Below are 24,500 nucleotides of genomic sequence, written 5' to 3'. Positions count from 1 at the left end.
TGCTGGGATGTCACATGTACTACTTATATCAGTACACTCGTAACAACCTAAGCATTACAAAACTTCTATTAGATCAAATAAACCTTACATAGCAAGCAAGTACGTCATTACATTTTTTGTTGACCAAATTTGACACCTCTCATTGACCTCCATACAAAAACTCCTCTCTTGTTGAGCGAAAGAAACAAAACAACGTCACCTACTGGAGAACACAGATTTTGCGCCGAGATGGGTCTCTCGCTTCGCCTCTTCCTCTCTGGCAGTGCTCTCTGGCTCCGAGCTTCGTGAGTTTGTGTCCAGTGCTGGGCAATCTAGTGACAAACCTGAGCCTGCATTAAGCCCACACGTTAATTGCATTTATTTAAATGTTTTCAAGAAGTAAATCGAATAGTCTGACAATTTACACATCAGAGAAGAGTGTCTCAGCTCAACAAAATCGTCTTTGAATGAGCTCAAATAGGCTCAAAGGTTCCAGATGACTGTGTGATCACGCTCTCCGTAGCCGATGTGAGCAAGACCTTTAAACAGGTCAACAATCACAAGGCCGTGGGGCCAGACGGATTACCAGAACGTGTACTCAGAGCATGCGCAAACCAACTGGCAAGTGTCTTCACTGACATTTTCAACCTCTCCCTGGCTGAGTCTGTAATACCTACATGTTTCAAGCAGACCACCATAGTCCCTGTGCCCAATAAAGTGAAGGTATCCTGCCTAAATGACTACCGCCCCGCAGCACTCACGTCGGTAGCCATGAAGTGCTTTGAAAGGCTGGTCATGGCTCACATCAACACCATCATCCCAAAAACACTAGATCCACTCCAATTCGCATACCTCCCCAACAGATCCACAGATGACAGAATCTCAATCACACTCCACACTGCCCTTTCACACCTGGACAAAAGGAACACCTATGTGAGAATGCTGTTCATTGTCTACAGCTCAGCATTCAACAACATAGTGYCCCCAAAGCTCATCACTGCACCAAAGACCCTGGGACTAAAYACCTTCCTATGCAACTGGATCCTGGACTTACCAGCAGGTAACAACACATCTGCCATGCTGCTCCTCAACACCGGGGCTCCTCAGGGGTGCGTGCATAGTACCCTCCTGTACTCCCTGTTCACCCATGACTTCGTGGCCTAGCACGACTCCAACACCATCATTAAGTTTGCTGACGACACAATGACAACAATGAGACAGCCTATAGGGAGGAGGTCAGAAACCTGGCAGTGTGGTACCAGGACAACAACCTCTCCCTCAATGTGAGCATGACAAAGGAGATGATCGTGGACTACAGGAAAAGGATGGACGGGGCTATAGTGGAGCGGGTTGAGATATCTCAGTTTCAAGGTCTCAGCTTAGAGAGAAGAAGCCTTGTGAGGTATTGATCTGTCACATGTTATGAACCAGTAATGGTCGGTCACATGAATGAAACAAAATGGTAATGATTAATTAGTTATGCTAAATCATGCAAATATAACTTGTCTGCGTATAGCCGTATAGAAGACAACTGCTGGGACTGCCCAGGGGGAGCTCCTGATTGACATGTACTATAGTGCATTGAGTCGGTTGGAACCTCTCCAGCGCACTGACAAATGAAGGATTGTTCATTTAAGATTGACTTCTAGTGTCCCTGTGTAAGAATTTCCATGACAGTATCATGGTCCAAACACACCTAGAAACTCGTGAAGAGGGCACAACAACGCCTTTTCCCCCTCAGGAGACTGAAAAGATTTGGCTTGGGTCCCCAGATCCTCAAAACTTTCTACAGCTGCACCATCGAGAGAATCCTGACCGGTTGCATCACCGCCTGGTATGGCAACTGCTCGACATCCGATCGTAAGGCGCTACAGAGGGTAGTGCGTACAGCTCAGTACATCACTGGGGCCAAGCGTCCTGTCATCCAGGACCTATATACTAGGCGGTGTCAGAGAAAGGCCCAAAAATTGTCAAAGACTCCAGTAACCCAAGTCATAGAACGTTCTCTCTGCTACCACACGGCAAGCGGTACCGGAGCGCCAAATCTAGGTCAAAAAGACTCCTTAACATTTTCTACCCCCAAGCCATAAGACTGCTGAACAACTAATCAAATGGGCACCTAGACTATTTGCATTTACGTCATTTAGCAGACGCTCTCATCCAGAGCGACTGAAAATAACCACCCACAAAACCCAACAGAAAACAGGCTACCTAAATATGGTTCCCAATCAGAGACAATGACTAACACCTGCCTCTGATTGAGAACCATATCAGGCCAAACGAGAAAACCAACACAGAAACACAAAACATAGATTACCCACCCAACTCACTCCCTGACCACACTAAAACAAAGAAAATACAAAAGAACTATGGTAGAACGCGACATAAAGTTTGATTTGATTAACATCACAACTTTATGAAATAAAATATTAAAGCCACACAATACAGGCTTTTAATCCACACCAAAGACCATAACTAAATGAACAAATGATACATAGCCTAATTATAAAACGTGGGCGAGCATCCACACCGGAGGAAATTTTATCGTTCTATATCTGTCAATCAACTGATGTCCAAAATCAGCTCATCAACTCAGCCAGGGAAACACAAACAGTAGCCTATTATTGGKTTTCCCATCTTTTAATATGTGACAATGATAGGCTAACGGGTAGCCTACAGAATGTAGCCTATTGGAATATAATCAAATAACAAGGTGGCACTAGATTATCGCCAGCTGATGTCTCATTAAGCCATCAATAAGCGCGAAATTCACCAGCACAGTTGACCTCAATTGCAACCATTATTGGCCATCTCATTACCGCTCCCTAAAAGATGATGTCGGTGTTACCTAGTCCTGCTTGTGTAGCGGACATGAGTCGGTCATGGTCATGTGATGAGGTAGCCCCGCCTGCAAACTTCAAAACCAGTGCCTACAGTCCAAACACTTAAAAGAAACACCCTTGTCCAATTATGCCTTTGAGGGAATCCCCGTCGCCATCTTGAAGGGTAATCCAAATGAATAGCCAAGCAAGGGAAGTTTGCAACGTAAGCCCCTCAACCCTCGTTTTTAGTCGGCTTTGCGAGTGTACAATTATGTTCACTCCGGGGCCTGAAACTCCCCATAATTCAATTCGCGATGACTGTACGTCCGCAAACAAAAGTCAGCGAAAACTTAACATCAATTAGAAATTTTGCTACTACGTAAAAAGTAAATATGTTTTTGTCTTTTGGAAATTGTAGAAATAAACCATTTTTCTTCTTCAGAAGTTCTATGCTAGCTATCATACAGTAGGCTTATATTGATAATTAAATATTTAATATAAGTAGACATGCAATCATAACTGACTGTAGCGCATATAAAGCACCCACAAGTTACCGGTGGCTGAAAAAATAATCCTTGCGGGATGAACGAGTGACGACGAATTTCTGTCCAAGGGTGGTCCATTTAAAAATCATTCCTGCCTCCCTCGTCATGATAAGTCATCCGAAGTGTCCCCTTAATTTGAGGGCTGTGGGGATAGGGTGTGTCTTTTAAGTTTTTGGACATCAGCCCCAGTTTGCTTTTGGCTGAAGAGTCTAAAATCATCTAGGATGTTGATTGCTCCCGTGGGAAACGCGGGTTCATATGCCGCCGCATGTTACACTTGCAATAAAAGTCTTTCAAGATATGTTTTCCCTCTGGTTGGTGTTGTTATCTGAACAACTTAGCCCCTTTTGAACAGACTAAAGGCGATTGACATTCATTCCGTACAATAGAAAAAATTGCCCGACACTTTGTATGAATGGAAACTAATGTTGATGTAGTCTACTGTTATTATTTTATTTGTATTTATGTATTTATTTATGTTATTCAAAAGTTTCTGGTACGGTCATTTCTTATCAAGATCGGGTGTAAAATATCCCTGGACTGTCCATATTTGAAATGTGTAACTTAATCAAGTCAATGGGAGGAATTTAGTTAGTTGTGCCAGAAGGGCATTGGCCGGAATTGAACCCAAGCTGACATGGTAGGCCTATGTGTACGCACTGAAGACAGCAACCCTAACCACTAGACCCCAGGCCACAACTGAACTCAATTTTGAAAGTTAATTCATGACGTTAGGATACACTTGACACTTCTATGTTGTAGCCTAGTGGAGATCAATATCAATCTTGTGTTATTAAGCTATATTAAACAACGGTTGTTGATGTGTATGGCTGCATTTCAGATAAAAAATAATAGGACCTAAGCATATTTGAGCGAGAGAGAATACTATTTTGATAGCAAGCCCTGATCCCAATGACTCGACCTCCCCCGCATTGAGAGAAAGAGAAATGCAAATGTTCATAAAAACAAGGCTCATTAGAATTTTTTTTAAGATCCGACATCTGTAGTGCACTACTTTATTATTAAGTAGTGCACTATAGTGGATAGAGTGCAATTTCAGACACACCCCAGTCTGCATTTGCATGTAATGCAAAGATTATTATCCCTTGATTTCCTGCTACACAGTACATTACCCGAGACTAAAGCTCTCTGGCTTTTATACAGTAAAGTGATTGATAGCACTAATCCACAATGAACAGGAGGATTTACACTAATGCCCTTGGGCCTGTAAGAGGCTCAATGCTATTCTTCCTTCTCTCTATTATTGCATCTTTAGTCACACTTTCTCCATGTTCACTCTTTATGTAAATCTTCTGTGATTCACCACCAAGCCATCAAACACTGATACCCGAGGAGGCAATTATCAGCATCTTGCCATGGAAACAGATTTGAGACAGAAAACACTGACCATAATTGTTTTCTCCCCCTAACACACACATAGAAACGAACACGTACACACATGCGAGTGTACGCAAGCACACACACGTCTTACTATACTTGTGAGGACTTTTTGGGGACCAACAATTGATTCCCATTCCAAATTCTATTTTCATTAACCCAGAATTTAACCCTAACCTTAACAGCTAAGCCTAAAATAGCATTTTTATTTTGAATTGAGGACAGGCAAAATGTCCTCACTTCTCTGAATTTTAGTTGGTTTGCTATTCTTGTGAGGACTTCTGGTACTCACAAGTACACACAATTTATTGTCTGTCTCTTATACACATCTAGATGTGTATAAGAGACAGTCACTTCTCTGAATTTTAGTTGGTTTGCTATTCTTGTGAGGACTTCTGGTACTCACAAGTATAGTAAAATGTACACACACACACACACACACACACACACACACACACACACACACACACACACACACACACACACACACACACACACACAGGAATGAATCTGTTAGAAAAGCATTGTAAGTGAAGGAGTTTCAGGACTCACGCAGGAGTGTTGGTCCCCATGGACATGACTCCTGACACAAAGACAAAGGCCCCCACCACCGCCGCTGGGAGCAGCCAGGCTGTGTAGAACCCTACAGAGGAGGACCAGAGAGACAAAAACCTCAACAACTCTCTATGTCAAACAATACAATGGGGGTAACTCACAAAACTGTACTTTTGTGGTAAATTGACCACATATCATAAGTGAAAAGATATTGATATCTCTTTCATCTAAGTCTTCTTAAGTATGATGCTTGCCACCAAATCTCTGATTTTTCTGATGTGTGTTCAGTTTCATAACCCCCCCACCCCAAAGTATAACCATAAAAGCAGTACAGAACAAAATATTGGTACTGTATCAGATTTACTATATGAGGAATCCTGCTTACCCAGCCAGGCAAAGTAAAGGGCTATTTTCTCTCCAAAGTATTCTCTGATGTGGTCAAGTGGCTGGTACTTGTACCACTTAGACCAGCGGGCCCAATACTGGAACAAGACCTGCCTCTGGTTCAGCTCATCTGGACGCACCTCATACTCTGGCAGCTCAAAGGGGCCCTAACAAACATACACGTACATACACACATTTAACAAAGACTGGTGTACTAGGCAGATGTCTTTGTGTGTGGTGGTTAGGGCTGTCCCCGACTAAAAAAAATTGTGGTCGACTGAGAAGCGTCCTGATCTGTTTAAATGTATTTTTCCATATATACAGTGCATTCGGAAAGTATTCAGACCCCTTGACTTTTTCCACATTTTGTTACGTTACAGCCTTATTCTAAAATGGATTAAACACATACATCGACACACAATAACATAATAACAAAGCAAAAACAGTTTTAATTTTTATTTTTGGAAATGTATTTAAAATAAAAACAGAAATACCTTATTTACATAAGTATTCAGACCCTTTGCTATGAGACTCGCAATTGAGCTCAGGTGCATCCTGTTTTCATTGATCATCATTGAGATGTTTCTACAACTTGATTAGAGTTCACCTGTGGTAAATTCAATTGATTGGACATGATTTGGAAAGGCGCACACCTGTCTATATAAGGTCCCACAGTTGACAATGCATGTCAGAGCAAAAACCAAGCCATGAGGTCAAATGAATTGTCAGTAGCTCTCTGAGACAGGATTGTGTTCTCTGGTTTGATGAAACCAAGATGTAACTTTTTTTTATTGTAAAAATGTTTGGGGCCTGAACAAGGTTCACATCTGGAGGAGACCTGGCACCATCCCTACTGTGAAGCATGGTGGTGGAAGCATCATTCTGTGGGGAAGTTTTTCAGCGGCAGGGACTGGGAGACTAGTCATGATCGAGGGAAAGATGAACGGAGCAAAGTGCAGAGAGATCCTTGATGAAATCCTGCTCCAGAGTACTCAGGCCCAGGCTGGGGCGAAGGTTCACCTTCCAACAGGACAACGTTCCTAAGCACACAGCTAAGACTATGCAGGAGTGGCTTTGGGACTTGAAGGCCAGACTTGAATCTGATCAAACATCTCTGGAGAGACCTGAAAATAGCTGTGCAGAGAGCTCCTCATCCAACCTGACAGAGCTTGAGAGGATCTGCAGAGAAGAATGGGAGAAACTCTCCAAATACAGGTGTGCCAAGCTTGTAGCGTTATACCCAAGAAGACTCAAGGCTGTAATCGCTGCCAAAGGTGCTTCAACAAAGTACTGTGTAAAGGGTCTGAATACTTATGTAAATGCAATATTTCAGTTCTTTATTTTTAATACATTTGCAAAAATGTCTAAACTTCTTTTTGCTTTGTCATTATGGGGTATTGTGTGTAGATTGATGGGGGGGAAACAATTTAATCAATTTTAGAATAAGGCTAACGTAACAACGTGTGGAAAAAGTCAAGGGGTCTGACTACTTTCCGAATGCACTGTATACAGACACACCCTATGTGTTAGTATAAAATCAACTATATATGCACCGAACTTGTCTGATGCTTTAAGCACACTGTTTCATTAAATAATTAAGACACACAAATGACTCAAGAAAGAGCCCGATGGTCACACTGTGTTAAAAAAGAAAAAATCCAGCAAGTGCCTGTGTGACTGGCCCACGTTGTCTTGATCTCCTCCCTACTGCAGCGAAAAGGCACCACAGCACAGCAAGTGTTTATTGCGCTGTCCGTGCTGGAGCTGCAACATCATTTCAGCCCTTTAGTTACTTACTTGTTTCTGACTGAAAAGTTCTGTTACCGAAATCCCTAATTTATTTAGGAAAAACATTCCCTATTTCCTCAACCCTTGCCCTCTGAGTGAATTTGCTTGATCCAACATTTTGCCTTTGCATGAGGCTTGGTGCTCACAGAATCAGTAGGCTATTTAACAAACACAGAAGGCAACAGAAGCAAGATCTGCCTTATCTCTGTAGACATATATGGATAATTTATAAAGCCAGACACATTTAACAGTTAGGCTATTGATTATAGACCTACTTAAGTTGGAGATTCCTCTTGCCTCAATTTTCTAAGACAATTAGGCTAAGGTTGTTTCCTCATCTCTGCTGCTGCTCACCTCCGCCACATTGTTCTCAATCCTAATATGCTGGTTAATTTTGCTATTATGCACATAGCAACATAGGGAAAGGCACCAAATCTACAGTGCACTGAAGATTGTTTCAGCGACCGTACCCAAACGGGAGAAAGCGCATTAAAATAATATTAGATTTATTAGTGTTGTACCACTATTTGTACATAATATAACCATATACAATTTTATTATCACATGTCTTAGAGTGATGGATTGTGCCATCCCTGTGGCCTCCGCAATGGATTAGTCCACTGAGACAGGCGCGAATCAGACAGGTGTCTTGTGCACCATGCAAAAAAAAAAGAAAGAAATCTCGGTCGACCAACAGCCTATCGACCAGTCAACTAATGGTGTCAGGCCTAGCGGCGGTACATTAAGAATGTCTCTGACCTCATGCAAGGGAAACGCTGCAGTGTATGCCCTCTCGTTGAGCAGTCGAGCCACGCCCACCTCCGCTCTCTTCCTCTTGCCGTACACCGTTCTCGCCAGAAGCTCATACACCTGCCATGGACAGCCAATTGACCATATGAGAATGACATAGTCTGAAGTAAAGCATTTTTGACCACATATAGGTAGGCCTACATACAGTACAGTATGTCCATCTATTCCTGGTGGTCATCCATCGTTATCCAACAAATGGGGAAAGACGCAGAAAGTCAATGGATGCACTCACTATACGGTGTCTCTGTGTGTTAGTAAAATAGGTGTCATGGTTCTCACAGCCGAGGAACCTGAGAAGTGACAAACAGAGCGAGGTTAAACCTGTAGTCATTTACAACTTACAGTAACAGGGTATTTTATAAAGGTCAGCACGCAATGTGGCTCAACTAAATGTTGAGGATTCGCAATCAAAACCGATATCAGGAAGTTTCCGGGATGTAGGGACTCACTTCTCCATCTTTGACTTGCGAAAGGCACAAGTGTAGTAGTCCAGTGGCCTGTTTGGCAAGGACTCCGCCATGACGTTGGGAATGTATAGTTTCCGAAGGATCCGGTCAGAAGTGTTGAAGTTTGGGTTTGGTTGGGCCTGCAACACAAAAACAACATTCTCCGTAACACTCCACACACCATAGTATCGGGTTTACCGTATTTTGCACTACTGTATTTTGCACTGTCATAAAGTGTAGTGTTAGCACTGACCTGTAGGGGTGCTCTCAGAATGAGCTCCTCTGCGTAATACACCAACACATCCCAAGGGGCGCTCAGTTTCAGATAATGGATGGTTTTCTTCTCGCTCGCCGTCTCCTCCTAGTGCCAAACATCAATCATTACAGAACATTCACAAAATGATGAATTATATGGTACAGTGTGCTGCCGTATATAAGCATTATTAGATTGACCAGTAAAACTGTCAACAGAGCATTAGCATTAAGAAGGAACGATTGTTATTGGGAAAGTAGAAACACTAGATCTAACCACTAAGTCTTGTRGAGCTAGGTGAGTTAATAGTGTATATTATATTACCTTTTCCAGCAGTATGCCGGCATTCTGCAGGTTTTGGGTGAATTTGTCCCTCCATCGAGCCAGCTGAGCCTTTCTCCGCTCAGACCTGCTGCTCCCCTCCTCTGCCCTGGCTCCGACCTCCTCCGGACCGCTGGTCTCAGATTGGCCCCTCCATCTGGAGCGATGCTTTCTCGGTTTCACCTCCCATACTAGAACAAAGTCTGATACAGGATCAGTCAGACAAAGCCACAGGTTAGAGTTTGATTGGTGGCTTGTTCTTTATACTGTCTGTTACCAGGGATCTGCCACTCTGTTCCTGGAAAGCTACTGGGCGTGCAGGCTTTTATTCCAGACCTGCACTAACACACCTGATTCAAATGATTAAGGCACAAAGTGAAGACCATAATTATTTCATTATTTGAAAATAGGTGATTTTAGTGCTGTTGTGGAAACATTCAAGTCAAGCAACTTAAAGTAAAATGTAATACTGTATAGATAACAGAAAGCCTAAAAGCACCTATTTTGGTTCGTCCATCTCTAAAGTAGTTCCCCCCTAGTGGTTGTTCCGGTCGGCTACTCGTTTTATCACAGTGTATATAGATGGGGTCATCCTCATCATCGTCATTATCGTCAGAAGAAGCCGCTGCAGCTGAAAGCTGAAAATATTTCCGTTATATAATGTATATCAATATAACGTCCATTCACATAGCAGATAAATAAATAGGACAGAAAAATGGCTGTAATGACATAGTGAAATCTAATTATTGTGTCCTCGTGTTACTATTGTATTTGTATTCTTATTTTTAAACTCTGCATTGGTGGGAAGGGCTCTTAAGCAAGCATTTCACGGTAAAGTCTACACCAGTTGTATTCGACAAATAAAATGTGACTTTGAATTGGAACGAGCTGTAGCTATTGCAATAGGCAACAACACAAAAGCTTTATTCGCAATATTGATTTTAGATTCAATCACCATAAAATAACATTCTAGTCAAAATGAAAACACTGCTTTTAGGGAAAATAATTTTTCGGATCATATTGACATCAATACAACTATGAGGAGAAAGCTTGAAGTCAAATCAGCACTAACCCCCATTCAAGATGCACTGCAACATTCAACATTCTAGGTAAGTCATCATCAGAGCAGCAATAGGATGAGACCAAATCAGGGAGGGAGTGGGGGACACTTACATATCTTGGTGGGATGAAACCCCCGTTCTGCAGACTCCCATAGCTGTCTGTGTTTTGGGGTTCGCCCCGATTGCCCGTCACGTAATCCAGATCGAGCAGCACCTCCCTGTCACCTCCTGTGGCCAGGAGCAACTCCGAACCCTTCCTCAGCATGTTGAAGAAGACGAGGAGGGTCTGCGAGTGTCAGTCTCTAGTCAGTCAGTCTGCTTAGAGAACTACGGAACACAACATACAGGCATAAACATACAAACTGTATGTCACATGTACCGTATATATACACTCAAACTCTGATGGAGGTATTCATGCAGTGTTGTCATGCAGGTTCATTAATTAATTGCTATCATTCAAATGAATCAAATCGGATCAAAATGAAAAGGAAGAATGGATACATTATTCCAGCAAGAGATGGAGGAGTGGAGGGGCGAAATGACAGGATACTTCTACCTCAGTGGAGAGGGGGCTGGGAATAGGAGAGAATAACGGGTGGATCTGCAGTAATCTCTGCCTCTCTCCCTCGCTCTATCTCCTCCTCTCCACAGGGAGAGAGCCGAACAGAGTAGGATACCGTAATCTTCCCAGAAAAGAGGCAGCTGAGTTTTGCTCCATCACTCTCAGCAGAGGAAACATGTACATGGCCCCATGCCAATAACTAATCTAACACCCACTAAGGGAGAGGACCAGCATTATTTTAGGGGTGGTGATGGATGTAGGGCATATGAGAGGGGAAGGGACTTATCCGATCTTCCTGTCGGAGTGTACTGCCCCAATCTTAATTAATACACACATTGTGTGTGTTGGTTCTCGCACTGGTACACACTCATGAATAATAGGGGGGGATGGTGGGATACATTTAGAATTGTATTACGTTCCCCGACCATAACGTCAACTAATCTACATGGGCTTCAACACAGAAGGGGAGAAGCGGTTGAGGGGGAGACAATGTCAGTGTATGTCACTCAAACCGTGACTCCTGCTTTTACTACAGATGAGGAAAGACAGATCCTTTGTGCTCATTAAAAAACAACGAGTAAGTAGTTACCATGACACCAACCACCAGCCAAGATTGAGGAAACTAGCCAAAGCTTACACAGGGCAACTGCATTCTCATGCATTCTTCTGCATTCTCATGTGTCAGAAGGAGCTCCTTGTTTCCAGTAAGTCACAAACTGGTTCATGATTCCTGATTGTTACAAGTTTCTGCATTTCCTGAAAGGTAACATTACAGTTGCTAAACTTCTTGCAGAACTGTTGTTATAAACCACAGTATTTTTTATTTATTCACTCGGACAAAATTGCCTCTAAGCCGTGGAAAAGGGAACAGATCAGCTGTCCAGTCTGTTTGAACACCCTGACAGACCTTACAACTCTTTGAAGTGGGCACAACTTCTGCATCAGCAAATGCTGGGATGAGAGTGGAAGCAGCAGCACTGATGTTTCCTGCTGCCGGGAGACGTTCAGCAGGCGCCCCACACTGACCAAGAACTCAATGCTGGAAAAGATGGTGGAGAAGCTGAGGAAGATGACTCTACTCGACAGCCCTCTTGGTTATCTGTATGCCAGTCCTGACATGTTTACTCTTGTAGGGTCCAGGAGGAAGGCAAAGGCTGTCAGGAGTGTAAGTGGTCCTACTGCCAGTCTCAATTTAGAACTCATCTGAATGTCCCTCTGTTACAGAAGCACACTGGTGGGTGTAGTGGTCAAGGAGCTGCAGCTGGAGAAGCTGTATCCCCAGCATGACAAACTGCTGGCCATGTACTGCAGACTTGAAAGGTGTATCTGTTCTCTGTGTGCAGCCGAGGAACACAAATGTCACCAAACTGCTGAGATGGAACAGGTGGGTTTCCACAACCAAAGGACATTTGTATGTGGAATGTCAGAAAATTATTGTCAGCGAATATCTCCATGAACAAGCCCTCTAAATGCACAACTGGAAAAGTGAAAGTAAATTATAGGTGGTTGGAACGAGAGTGGTAGGTACAACAGTTCTGTCTAATACACCCAACATGAGACTCAAAATGTGGGTCAGTATGGTCATGTAACATATAACATGTAACATATTGGGGTGTTAATTGGGGTGTTAATCCTTACAAACTGAAATGTATGGATTTGGTTGTGGTTTGTTCCCAAAGAATCTCCTGGCAGTGGAACAGAGAGTTAAAAAGTAGACGACATTACTGAGCCACCATTCAGTTTGCCAGTGGAGGCTCATCCAGGGAGGTGGATGGTGCTCCTCATTAACCCTCCCGTTGTCCTCATATTGTGTCTAGACCCCCAGTCCTCCGGGTCACCCTGTCCCGTGTTGGCTAAAGGCCCAATGGGCGCAAGTGTGACAGTATGCGTGTGAACAGCCTTTGCAGATGTATTTCTTACACCTGCAGCACACCGTGTGTGTCTTGGAGTCCTTCTTGGGTGGGCAGAGCTGACACCTCTTCCTCTTACTTGCCCCGGTGACCGGGGCAGCGCGCGGGGCAGCGGCGGGCTCCTCACGCTGTTGATCACGAGCCGCGGTAGCAGTCTGTAGGACTTTGACAAGTGCTGACGCCGCTTCGGTGCGGGGGAGATGCTGCCTTCTTTGGATCAGCGGCTTCACAAGTGCCTTTCCCAGCTGGTCCAGGAACACCCTCCTCTTGTTCCGCTTGCGAGGCATCCAGTCAGGCTTGATCTCTCGCCATATGACAAAGGCGTTGTAGGAGGACACGTCGAGGATGTTGTGGAAGACGACCAGGGGCCAGCGGGCATTCATCCGTCTGCAGCTGTAGGTGCCGACCACCTTGTCTAGGTTGTCCAATCCGCCCTTGTTGCAGTTGTAGTCTAGGATGACGACCGGCTTCCTGTCGCGGCGATCGCTGACTTGGGCCTGCGTGTGCAGGATGCTCAGAAGTAGCACGTTCTTATTTTTCTTTGCCAGGTAGGACACGAGAGTGGCGGTGGGCGTGAAGGCAAATTTGGAGGACAGGACCTGTCTGCCCTTGGACTCGAGCAGCGCGGGCGGGAGCTCGGCCTTGTTCTTTCTCACCGTGCCCACCATGGTGAGGTTCCTCTCGAGCAGCCGCTGWCCCAGTTCGTAGGATGTGAAGAAATTGTCACACGTGACATTGCGACCGCTCAGTCCCATTGTCAGATCGAGGACGACGTGCATCCCCTGGGTCTTCTCGGGGCCTCCGCTGGCCGCCTTACCGGTGTACACTTGTATCTTCCAAGCGTAGCTGGACTTGGCCTCGCAGGCCASCAACGACTTGATGCCGTATTTCGCTTGCTGGGAATGTACTGACGGAAAGGACAGCAGCCTTTGGCGAGGGGAGAAGAGATTGGCATCATTACCGGCTCATGGGGGCCAATGAGTGCTACGTTATACATATACTAGCTCTCTCTACGCACACGCACACACGCACACACACACACACGCACACACGCGCAGTACCTCTGAACGGACCAGTTGCTCGGCCACCGTTACGTCAGGCCCCGGGTTGTAGAGGGCAGGCTGTCCGTGGCGAGCCTCGCGGGTCTCGACTGGCGATCGTCGAATTGCAGCAGCMTCGAGTACCTGTGAAAGACATTGAGCGGCATGGTGGCTCGGAACACGGTCCTGTCGCTCTCGGTGTCCCACAGGCTGCGGCCTCGCCTCGGGACCTGTAGACGCCCACTAGGATGAGCAGGCCTACGTAGGCGCGCAGGTTGGTGGCGTCCATGGCTCGCCAGCCGTCGCCGTATTTTCTGGCCCCGTGCAGATTCGTCATGTCCAGAATTATCCTTTCTCTCGCCGATGTGACGAACAGGCGGAAGGCGGATGCGATGTTGCGGGCGTGACTCACGTCATAGGCCGTGGGGCCCGGAGTCTCGTCCGGCCCTGCGTGGCAGAGCGCATGGGCCCTGCGGCAGCGGCCGTAGGCCACGGGGGACCATTCGATTTTTCCGTTTTTCGACAGCAACGGCGTATCCCTTTGGCCTACGGCCGAGGCGATCTCTTCCTCGCCTTCGTCCTCGCGTTCGGCCTCGCGTTCATCCTCGCCTTCGGCCTCGGGGTCTTCCTCCGAAGAGCGCGAAGACGCCTGGTCGGGCCTCGCGCTCGGGGTCACATTCCTCCCCRTCTTCGTGTTCCGAAACCTCTTCCTCCTCCTCGGAATCGGAATAGTCTTCTTGGTCGACGCCGGAGAAGATCTGTTCTAGGACCTGCGCTGCGGTGAAACGCACGGTCATGGCTGCTCGGGTCCACTGATCGGGTCCACTGATCGGGTCCACTGAGCAGCAGAGGCGGGGGAGAGCACGCGGCACGGGGGTAACGATGACTTTGTGTGCCGCTGACAATATTAGTATCCTCTCTACGGTCAACTTACGCCCCCGTTGCGCCCCTGGGCGTGTGTAGCCGTGTGTGCAGTTCACCTGTGCACCACTGGGCTGTCCTCTTGCACACACAGCGGGGCATGTCTGGACGTGTGTAGCCCTGGCTGGGTCACTCTGACCCCCAGCGCAGAGCGCAGAGGGGGAGCCCCCAACTCACACAGTACACACAATAGCATGCGCCGCTCCCTGGTGGCTGCTGCTGGCTGGCTGGCTGCCTGGGTCACTCTGACCCCCAGCGCAGAGCGCAGAGGGGGAGCCCTCAACTCACACAGTACACACAATAGTATGTGCCGCTCCCTGCTGGCTCCCTGCTGGCTGGCTGGCTGCCTGGGTCACTCGACCCCTAGCGCAGAGCCGAGAGGAGCCCCAACTCACACACAGTACACACAATAACATACACCTCGCTAGTGGCTGCCTGGGTCACTCTGACCCCCAGCCGCAGAGCGCAGAGGGGAGCCCCCAACTCACACAGTACACACAATACCATACACCTCGCTAGTGGCTGCCTGGGTCACTCTGACCCCCAGCGCAGAGCGCAGAGGGGGAACCCTCTAAACACAGGGCCTGGGTCACTCTGATCGCGAGGACCACAGGAGGGTTAACGTACTATATGTTACACAATAGACACCTGGTGATGACAAAATAATAGACTGAAAATAAGGATAGTACATGCTATATAGTATAATCTAAATGAGAAACTCTAGTTAACCGACCGAAAACWTTTTTAAGACATCATTGAGGATAATTGGCAGAATCTACCGCACACCCAAAACCGATTAATGAAGGTGCTGGAGGCTAAATGCAAAACTGGAGAAAATGGGAAAAGTCTCCATATTGTTGTTTTAAAGAATTTGTCAGTACGTCCTATCGGCTTCACAACCGCAGACTGTGTGTAACCACGCCAGCCCAGAACCTCCAMMKCCGGCTTCTTCACCTCCGGGATCATCTGAGACCCACTACCCGGACAGCTGATGAAACTGAGTTGTATTTCTGTCTGTAATAAAGCCTTTTTGTGGGGAAAAACATTCTCAGGTGGGTGGGCCTATGCCCTCCCAGGCCCACACATGACTCCTGCATGCTTTGTTGACTATGAACTTTCTTGTTTACCCAACCGTGGGACAGACTATGTTTGTTCCCACACTCGGTACTCTGACTCTCTATTGGTTACATGGACTCATGGCCTCACATCCTATTCTAACCACCTCTCGCCGGCTTTGTATTCATGTTACCTGATGAAATAGATGTATAATATGATCTTGTTGCCATCTAATGCACATTCAAATGTCATAAATCAACATTGCAGAGCTCTCCCTGTCCTCTGCCGTGCCTTGATTCTACTGTTGCTATCCCCAATTCTGACATGTGCTCTGATATCGGTTTCACTGATTTCTGTTCTCGTAAAAGCCTGGGTTTTCCTCACTTTAACACCAGAAGCTTATTACCTAAAATGGATCAATTGAAMGTGTGGGTTCACAGCTCCAATTCAGATGTGTTGGTCATTACTGCGACGTGGTTAAGAAAGAGTGTTTTGAATACTGATGTTAATTAACCTTTCTGGTTATGACCTTTTTCGGCAAGACAGATCTTCCAAAGGTGGGAGAGTGGCAATCGTTACTAAGGATCACCTTCAGTGCTCAGTTGTCTCCACCAAGTCTGTCCCCTAACAATTTGCTGGTTTTAAGCATTCAACTTCCAAATAGCTTTTTGTTGACTGTTGCTGGGTGTTATCGTCCTCCATCAGCATCGGCCTGTACCCTACCTGCCCTAAGCTCTCTCCTGGCACCTTACACTAAGTCTGAATTTGTCCTGCTGGGTGACCTAAACTGGGATATGCTTAAACCACTTGACCAAGTCCTAAAACAATGGGACTCCCTAAATCTTTCTCAGATTATTAATACTAATCCCACTAGGTATGACTCCAAACACCTAGTAAAGGCTACTCTCCTCGACGTTATCCTTACAAATAATCCTGATAGCTGTCAGTCTGGTGTTTTCTGTAATGACCTTAGTGATCACTGTTTTACAGCCTATGTTCGTAATGGCTGCTGAGTGAAACGACCTGTTCTGATTTGTCATAGACACCTGCTAAAAAACTTTAATGAGCAAGCCTTCATGACCTGGCCTCTGTAAATTGGTACAGAATCATCTCGAAGACACGTGGACCTTCTTTTTTTATATTTTCAGTGATATTGTTATCAAACACACCCCCATAAAGAAAATGTGAATTAAAAACAGGTTCAGCCCCTGGTTTGACAGTGATCTTGCAGAGTTACGCCACCTCAAGAATTCCATTTGGCGAAAGGCACACACATACTCAGGCTGACTGGCTCTCGTTCAGGCAAATGAGAAATAAGTGCACTCAGGCTATCCGGAAGGTCAAAGTTAGTTACTTTGAGGAGCAGTTCCCTCTCTGTGGGTCTAACCCCAAGAAGTTCTAGAAAACGGTTAAAGACCTGGAGAATAAACCCTCCTCCTCACAGCTGCCATGTCCTTTAAAGTTGATGATGTGGTTGTTACTGACAAGAAGCACATGGCTGAGCTTTTTAATCACCACTTCATTAAGTCAGGATTCCCATTTGACTCAGCCATATCTCCCATCCCTTCTAATGCAACTAGCCTCGATGCTCCTCCCTCTTTTCCCCCTGCCCCGTTACAAAGTTTCTCCCTGCAGCCGGTCACTGAGTCCGAGGTGCTAAAGGAGCTCCTTAAACTTGACCCCAAAAAAACATCTGRGTCAGATGGTTTAGACGCTTTCTTCTTTAAGGTTGCTGCCCCTATAATCTCCAAGCCTSTCTCTAACCTTTTGAACCTGTCTCTCCTCTCTAGGGAGGTTCCCATTGCTTGGAAGGCAGCCACAGTTCATCATTTATTTAAAGGGGGAGATCAAGCTTATCCTCACTGTTATAGGCCTATTTTTATTTTGCCCTGTTGATCAAAAGTGTTGGAAAAACTTGTCAATAATCAACTGACTGGGTTTCTTGATGTCCATAGTATTCTCTCTGGAATGCAATCTTGTTTCCGCTCATGTTATGGATGTGTCACTGCAACCTTTAAGGTCTTCAATGATGTCACCATTTCCCTTGATTCTAAGCAATGTTGTGTTGCTATTTTTATTGACTTGGCCAAAGCTTTTGATATGGTAGACCATTCCATTCTTGTGGGCAGGATAAGGAGTATTGGTGTCTCTGAGGAGTCTTTGGCCTGGTTTGCTAACTACCTCTCTCAAAGAGTGCACTGTATAAAGTCAGAACATCTGCTGTCTCRGCCACTGCCTGTCACCAAGGGTGTACCCCAAGGCTCGATGCCAGSATCCACGCTCTTCTCAATTTACATCAACAACATAGCTCAGGCAGTAGGAAGCTCTCTCATCCATTTATATGCAGATGATACAGTCTTATACTCCCCTGGCCCCTCTCTGGATTTTGTGTGGAACGCTCTACAACAAAGCTTTCTTAGTGTCCGACAAGCTTTCTCTGCCCTTAACCTTGTTCTGAACACCTCCAAAACAAAGGTCATGTGGTTTGGTAAGAAGAATGCCCCTCTCCCCATGGGTGTGATTGCTACCTCTGAGGGTTTAGACCTTGAGTTAGTCACCTCATACAAGTACTTGGGACGGTACACTGTCCTTCTCTCAGCACATATCAAAGCTGCAGGTWAAAATTACATCTAGACTTGGTTTCCTCTATCGTAATCGCTCCTCTTTAGCGAACAAACTAACCCTGATTCAGATGACCATCCTACCCATGCTAGATTACGGAGACGTAATTTATAGATTGGCAGGTAAGGGTGCTCTCTAGCGGCTAGATGTTCTTTACTATTCGGCCATCAGATTTGCCACCAATGCTCCTTATGGGACACATCACTTCACTCTATACTCCTCTGTAAACTGGTCATCTCTGTATACCCGTCGCAAGACCCACTGGTTGATGCTTATTTATAAAACCCTCTAAGGCCTCACTCCCCCCTACCTGAGATATCTACTGCAKCCCTCATYCTCCACATAMAACACCYSTTCTGCCWGTCACATTCTGTTMAAGGTCCCCAAAGCACACACATCCCTGGGTCGCTCGTCTTCTCAGTTCGCTGCAGCTAGTGACTGGAACGAGCTGCAACAAACACTCAAACTAGACAGTTTTATCTCATTCTCTTCATTCAAAGACTCAATCATGGACACTCTTACAGACAGTTGTGGCTGCTTTGCGTGATGTATTGTTGTCTCTACCTTCTTGCCCTTTGTGCTGTTGTCTGTGCCCAATAATGTTTGTACCCTGTGCTGCTCCCATGTGGTGTTGCTACCATGTTGTTGTCATGTTGTGTTGATACCATACTGTGTTGTCATGTGTTGCTGCCATGCTATGTTGTCGTCTTAGGTCTCTCTTTTTGTTGTCTTGTCGTGATGTGTGTTTTGCCCTATAATTTTATTTAATTATTATAATTTTTTTAATCCCACCTGTCCCCGCAGGAGGCCTTTTGCCTTTTGGTAGGCTGWCATTGTAAATTAGAATTTGTTCTTAACTGACTTGCCTAGTTAAATAAAGGTTTTTGTTTCATCAGACCAGAGGACAATTCTCCAAAAAGTACGATCTTTGTCCCCATGTGCAGTTGCAAAACGTAGTCTGGCTTTTTTATGGCGGCTTTGGAGCAGTGGCTTCTTCCTTGCTGAGCGGCCTTTCAGGTTATGTAGATATAGGAACAGTTTTTTCTGTGGATTTACATACTTTTGTACCTGTTTCCTCCAGCATCTTCACAAGGTCCTTTGCTGTTGTTCTGGGATTGATTTGCACTTTTCACACCAAAGTACGTTCATCTCTAGGAGACAGAACGAGTCTCCTTCCTGAGCGGTATGACGACTGCGTGTCCAATGGTGTTTATACTTGCATACTATTGTTTGTACAGGGGAACGTGGTACCTTCAGGCGTATGGAAATTGCTCCCAAGGATGAACCAGACTGGTGGAGGTCTACATTTTCTTTCTGAGGTCTTGGCTGATTTCTTTTGATTTTCCCATGATGTCAAGCAAAGAGGCACTAAGTTTGAAGGTAGGCCTTGAAATACATCCACAGTTACACCTCCAACTGACTCAAATGATGTCAATTAGCCTATCAGATGCTTCTAAAGCCATGACATAATTTTCTGAATTTTCCAAGCTGTTTAAAGGCACAGTCAACTTAGTGTATGTAAACTTCTGACCCATTGGAATTGTGATACAGTGAATTATAAGTGAAATAATCGTTCTGTAAAACATTGCTGGAAAATTACTTGTGTCATGCAAAAAGTAGATGTCCTAACCGACTTGCCAAACATTAAGTTAGTTATCAAGAAATGTGTGGTTGAATAACGAGTTTTAATGACTGCAACCTAAGTGTATGTAAACTTTCCGACTTCAACTGTAGATTGTGGCCTGCTGGAGGTCATTTTGCAGGGCTCTGGCAGTGCTCCTCCTTGCACAAAGGCGGAGGTAGCGGTCCTGCTGCTGGGTTGTTGCCCTCCTACGGCCTCCTCCACGTCTCCTGATGTACTGGCCTGTCTCCTGGTAGCGCCTCCATGCTCTGGACACTACGCTGACAGACACAGCAAACCTTCTTGCCACAGCTCGCATTGATGTGCCATCCTGGATGAGCTGCACTACCTGAGCCACTTGTGTGGGTTGTAGACTCAGTCTCATGCTACCACTAGAGTGAAAGCACCGTCAGCATTCAAAAGTGACCAAAACATCAGCCAGGAAGCATAGGAACTGAGAAGTGGTCTGTGGTCACCACCTGCAGAACACTCCTTTATGGGGTGTCTTGCTAATTGCCTATAATTTCCACCTTTTGTCTATTCCATTTGCACAACAGCATGTGAAATGTATGTCAATCAGTGTTGCTTACTAAGTGGACAGTTTGATTTCACAGAAGTGTGATTGACTTGGAGTTACATTGTGTTGTTTAAGTGTTCCCTTTATTTTTTTGAGCAGTGTATATATATATGCCCATCTCAATGAACTAATCTATTGCGGAGGTCTAGACTAAAAGCCATGATGCTTGATTCGAAAATGTGGTCGGAGCCTCCATATGGAGGGTGTGACGCCATGCAGAGGCTAAATCGAGCTCTGTACCACATCGCCATGTGCCTCCCAATGATTCTTAAATCCTAGAAGTTTAGAACCACCAAAACTCTTCCTAGAGCTGGCCGCCCGGCTAAACTGAGCAATGGGGGAGAAGGGCCTTGGTCAGGGAGGCAGTGGTGTAAAGTAATTTAGTAAAAATACTTGAAAGTACTACTTAAGTAGTGATTTGGGGTATCTGTACTCTATTTATATTTTTGCCAACTTTTACTTTACTACATTCCTGAAGAAAATAATGTGCTTTTTACTCCATATGTTTTCCTAGACACCCAAAAGTACTCGTTACATTTTGACAGGAAAATGGTCCAATTCACACTATCAAGACAACATCCAAATCAAATCCCTGGTCATCCCATCTGCCTTTGATCTGGCGGAGTCACTAAACAAACATGCTTCATTTGTAAATTATGTCTGAATGTTGGAGTGTGCCCCTGGCTATCCTTTAATTTTTTATTGTGCCATCTGGTTTGCTTAATATAAGGAATTTGAAGTGGTTTATACTTTTACTTTTTATACTTAGGTACATTTTAGCAATTCTGTTTACTTTTGATACTTTAGTATATTTTAAACCAAATAGTTTTATTCAAGTAGTATTTTACTGCTTAATGATGAGTTTGGTGGGTACCATGGTGTTGAATGACCAGCATTCTTACATAGGTATTCCTTTTGTCCAGATGGGATAGGGCAGTAAGAATGCAATTGCATCGTCATCGCACTGCATCGTCTGTGGTCTATCTACTAATTGGGGTCAGCCCTAATTGATACCCAAACTGTAATTAATAACTTCACCATGCTCAAATGCATTTTCAATGTCTGCTACCAATAGGTGCCCTTCTTTGCGAGGCATTGGAAAACCTCCCGGGTCTTTGTGGTTGAATCGGTTTGAAATTTACTGCTAAATTGAGGGACATTACAGATAATTGTATGTCTGGGGAACCCACGATGAGGTAGTAATTTAAAAAAAAACATGCTAAACATTAGTCCATGCAACTTATGTGACTTGTTAAGCAAATGTTTACTCCTGAATGCATTTAAGCTTGTCATAAAAGTGGTTGAATATTTATTGAATCAAGACATTTCAGCTTTACATTTCTAATTAATTTGTAGATATTAAAAAACTAAAACATTATTCCACTTTGACATTATGGGGTATTGTGTGTAGGCCAGTGACAAAAAACATTAATTATTAACCCATTTTAAATTCAGGCTGTAGTACAACAAAATGTGGAAAAAGTCAAGGGGTGTGAATAGTTCCTGAACACATGCATACATGCACTACCGTTCAAAAGTTTGGGGTCACTTAGAAATGTCCTTGTTTTTGGCAGCTTCATTAAATAGTACCAGCAAAAATACCGAAGTGGCCCTCTGAGGCAGAGTTGCAAAGAAAAGCCATATCTCAGACTGGCCAATAAAAAGAAAAGATTAAGATGGGCAAAAGAGCAGACACTGGACAGAGGAACGCTGCCTAGAAGGCCAGCATCCCGGAGTCGACTCTTCACTGTTGACGTTGAGACTGGTGTTTTGCGGGTACTATTTAATGAAGCTTCCAGTTAAGGACTTGTGAGGTGTCTGTTTCTCAAACTAGACACTATAATGTACTTGTCTCCTGCTCAGTTGTGCACTGGGGCCTCCACTTTTCTATTTTGGTTAGAGACAGTTTGCGCTGTTCTGTGAAGAGAGTAGTACACAGCGTTGTACGAGAGGTTCAGTTTCTTGGCAATTTCTCGCATGGAATAGCCTTCATTTCTCAGAACAAGAATAGACTGACGAGTTTCAGAAGAAATATCTTTGTATCTGGCATTTTGAGCCTGTAATCGAACCCACAAATGCTGATGCTTCAGATACTCAACTAGTCTAAAGAAGGCCAGTTTTATTGCTTCTTTAATAAGAACAGTTTCCAGCTGTGCTAACATAATTGCAAAAGGGTTTCTAATGATCAATTAGCCTTTAAAATGATAAACTTGGATTAGCTAACACGACATGCCATTGGAACACAGGAGTGAGGTTGCTGATAAATGGGCCCTGCACGCCCATCTAGATTTTCCATTTAAAAAAATCTGCCTTTTACAGCTACAATACTCATTTACAACATGTAAACATACAACAATGTTTACACTGTACAGTCATGGCCAAAAGTTTTGAGAATGACACAAATACTAATTTTTCACAAAGTCTGCTGCCTCAGTGTCTTTAGATATTTTTGTCAGATGTTACTATGGAATACTGAAGTATAATTACAAGCATTTCATAAGAGTCAAAGGCTTTTATTGACGATTACATGAAGTTGATGCAAGAGTCAATATTTGCAGTGTTGACTTCTTTTTCTCCAATCGCCCTGGCATGCTGTCAATTAACTTCTGGGCCACATCCTGACTGATGGCAGCCAATTCTTGCATAATCAATGCTTGGCGTTTGTCAGAATTTGTGGGTTTTTGGTTTCGTCTCCCACCCGCCTTGAGAACTTGTGGTCAATCCTCAATGGGATTAAGGTCTGGAGAGTTTCCTGGACATGGACCCAAAATATCTATGTTTTGTTCCCCGAGCCACTTTTGCCTTATGGCAAAGTGCTCCATCATGCTGGAAAAGGCATTATTCGTCACCAAACTGTTCCTGGATGGTTGGGAGAAGTTGCTCTCGGAGGATGTGCTGGTACCATTCTTTATTCATGGCTGTGTTCTTAGGCAAAATTGTGAGTGAGCCCACACCCTTGGCTGAGAAGCAACCCCACACATGAATGGTCTCAGGATGCTTTACTGTTGGCATGACACAGGACTGATGGTAGCGTTCACCTTGTCTTCTCCGGACAAGCTTTTTCCGGATGCCCCAAACAATCGGAAAGGGGATTCAGAGAAAATGACTTTACCGCAGTCCAATCCCTGTATCTTTTACAGAATATCAGTCTGTCCCTGATGTTGTTCCTGGAGAGAAGTGGCTTCTTTGCTGCCCTTCTTAACACCAGGCCATCCTCCAAAAGTCTTCGCCTCACTGTGCGTGCAGATGCACTCACACCTGCCTGCTGCCATTCCTGAGCAAGCTCTGTACTGGTGGTGCCCCGATCCCGCAGCTGAATCAACTTTAGGAGACGGTCCTGGCGCTTTCTGGACTTTCTTGGGCGCCCTGAAGCCTTCTTCAAAACAATTGAAACGCTCTCCTTGAAGTTCTTGATGATCTGATAATTGGTTGATTTAGGTGCAATCTTACTGGCAGCAATATCCTTGCCTGTGAAGACCTTTTGTGCAAAGCAATGATGATGGCACGTGTTTACTTGCAGATAACCATGGTTGACAGAGGAAGGTCTGTTATTCGAACTCAATCAGCATGACAGAGTGATCTCCAGCCTTGTCCTCGTCAACATTCACACCTGTGTTAACGAGAGAATCACTGACATGTCAGCTGGTCCTTTTGTGGCAGGGCTGAAATGCAGTGGAAATGTTTTTTGGGGATTGCAATTCATCTGATCACTCTTCATAACATTCTGGAGTATATGCAAATTGCCATCATACAAACTGAGGCAGCAGACGTTGTAAAAATKTATATTTGTGTCATTCTCAACTTTTGGCCACGACTATTTCAGATCAAT

General features: G+C 44.8%; 1 protein-coding gene and 1 pseudogene across 3 annotated transcripts in view; both read right to left on the bottom strand.

The window, feature by feature from the left end:
* LOC111966539 (anoctamin-7-like) overlaps window positions 1–24,500 on the bottom strand; it is a 67,357-nt gene that overhangs the window by 37,125 nt on the left and 5,732 nt on the right. For all 3 annotated transcript variants that reach the window (XM_023991265.2, XM_023991268.2, XM_070444505.1), the window contains exons 2-10: window positions 10,475–10,689; window positions 9,801–9,939; window positions 9,305–9,504; window positions 8,981–9,088; window positions 8,731–8,867; window positions 8,514–8,571; window positions 8,231–8,341; window positions 5,685–5,850; window positions 5,297–5,387 (exon numbers count right to left, since the gene is read on the bottom strand). In XM_023991265.2, coding sequence (XP_023847033.1) covers window positions 5,297–5,387; window positions 5,685–5,850; window positions 8,231–8,341; window positions 8,514–8,571; window positions 8,731–8,867; window positions 8,981–9,088; window positions 9,305–9,504; window positions 9,801–9,939; window positions 10,475–10,627 — 1,163 coding nt within the window. In that variant the 5' untranslated portion in view covers window positions 10,628–10,689. The remainder of the gene's footprint in view (window positions 1–5,296; window positions 5,388–5,684; window positions 5,851–8,230; window positions 8,342–8,513; window positions 8,572–8,730; window positions 8,868–8,980; window positions 9,089–9,304; window positions 9,505–9,800; window positions 9,940–10,474; window positions 10,690–24,500) is intronic.
* LOC111966935 (piggyBac transposable element-derived protein 4-like) lies at window positions 10,681–15,761 on the bottom strand (annotated as a pseudogene).

The sequence above is a fragment of the Salvelinus sp. IW2-2015 genome, linkage group LG7 (genome assembly GCF_002910315.2).
Source record: "Salvelinus sp. IW2-2015 linkage group LG7, ASM291031v2, whole genome shotgun sequence".
In the NCBI taxonomy this organism is placed as follows: Eukaryota; Metazoa; Chordata; class Actinopteri; order Salmoniformes; family Salmonidae; genus Salvelinus; species Salvelinus sp. IW2-2015.
This window is presented reverse-complemented; position numbering and strand designations above follow the sequence as displayed.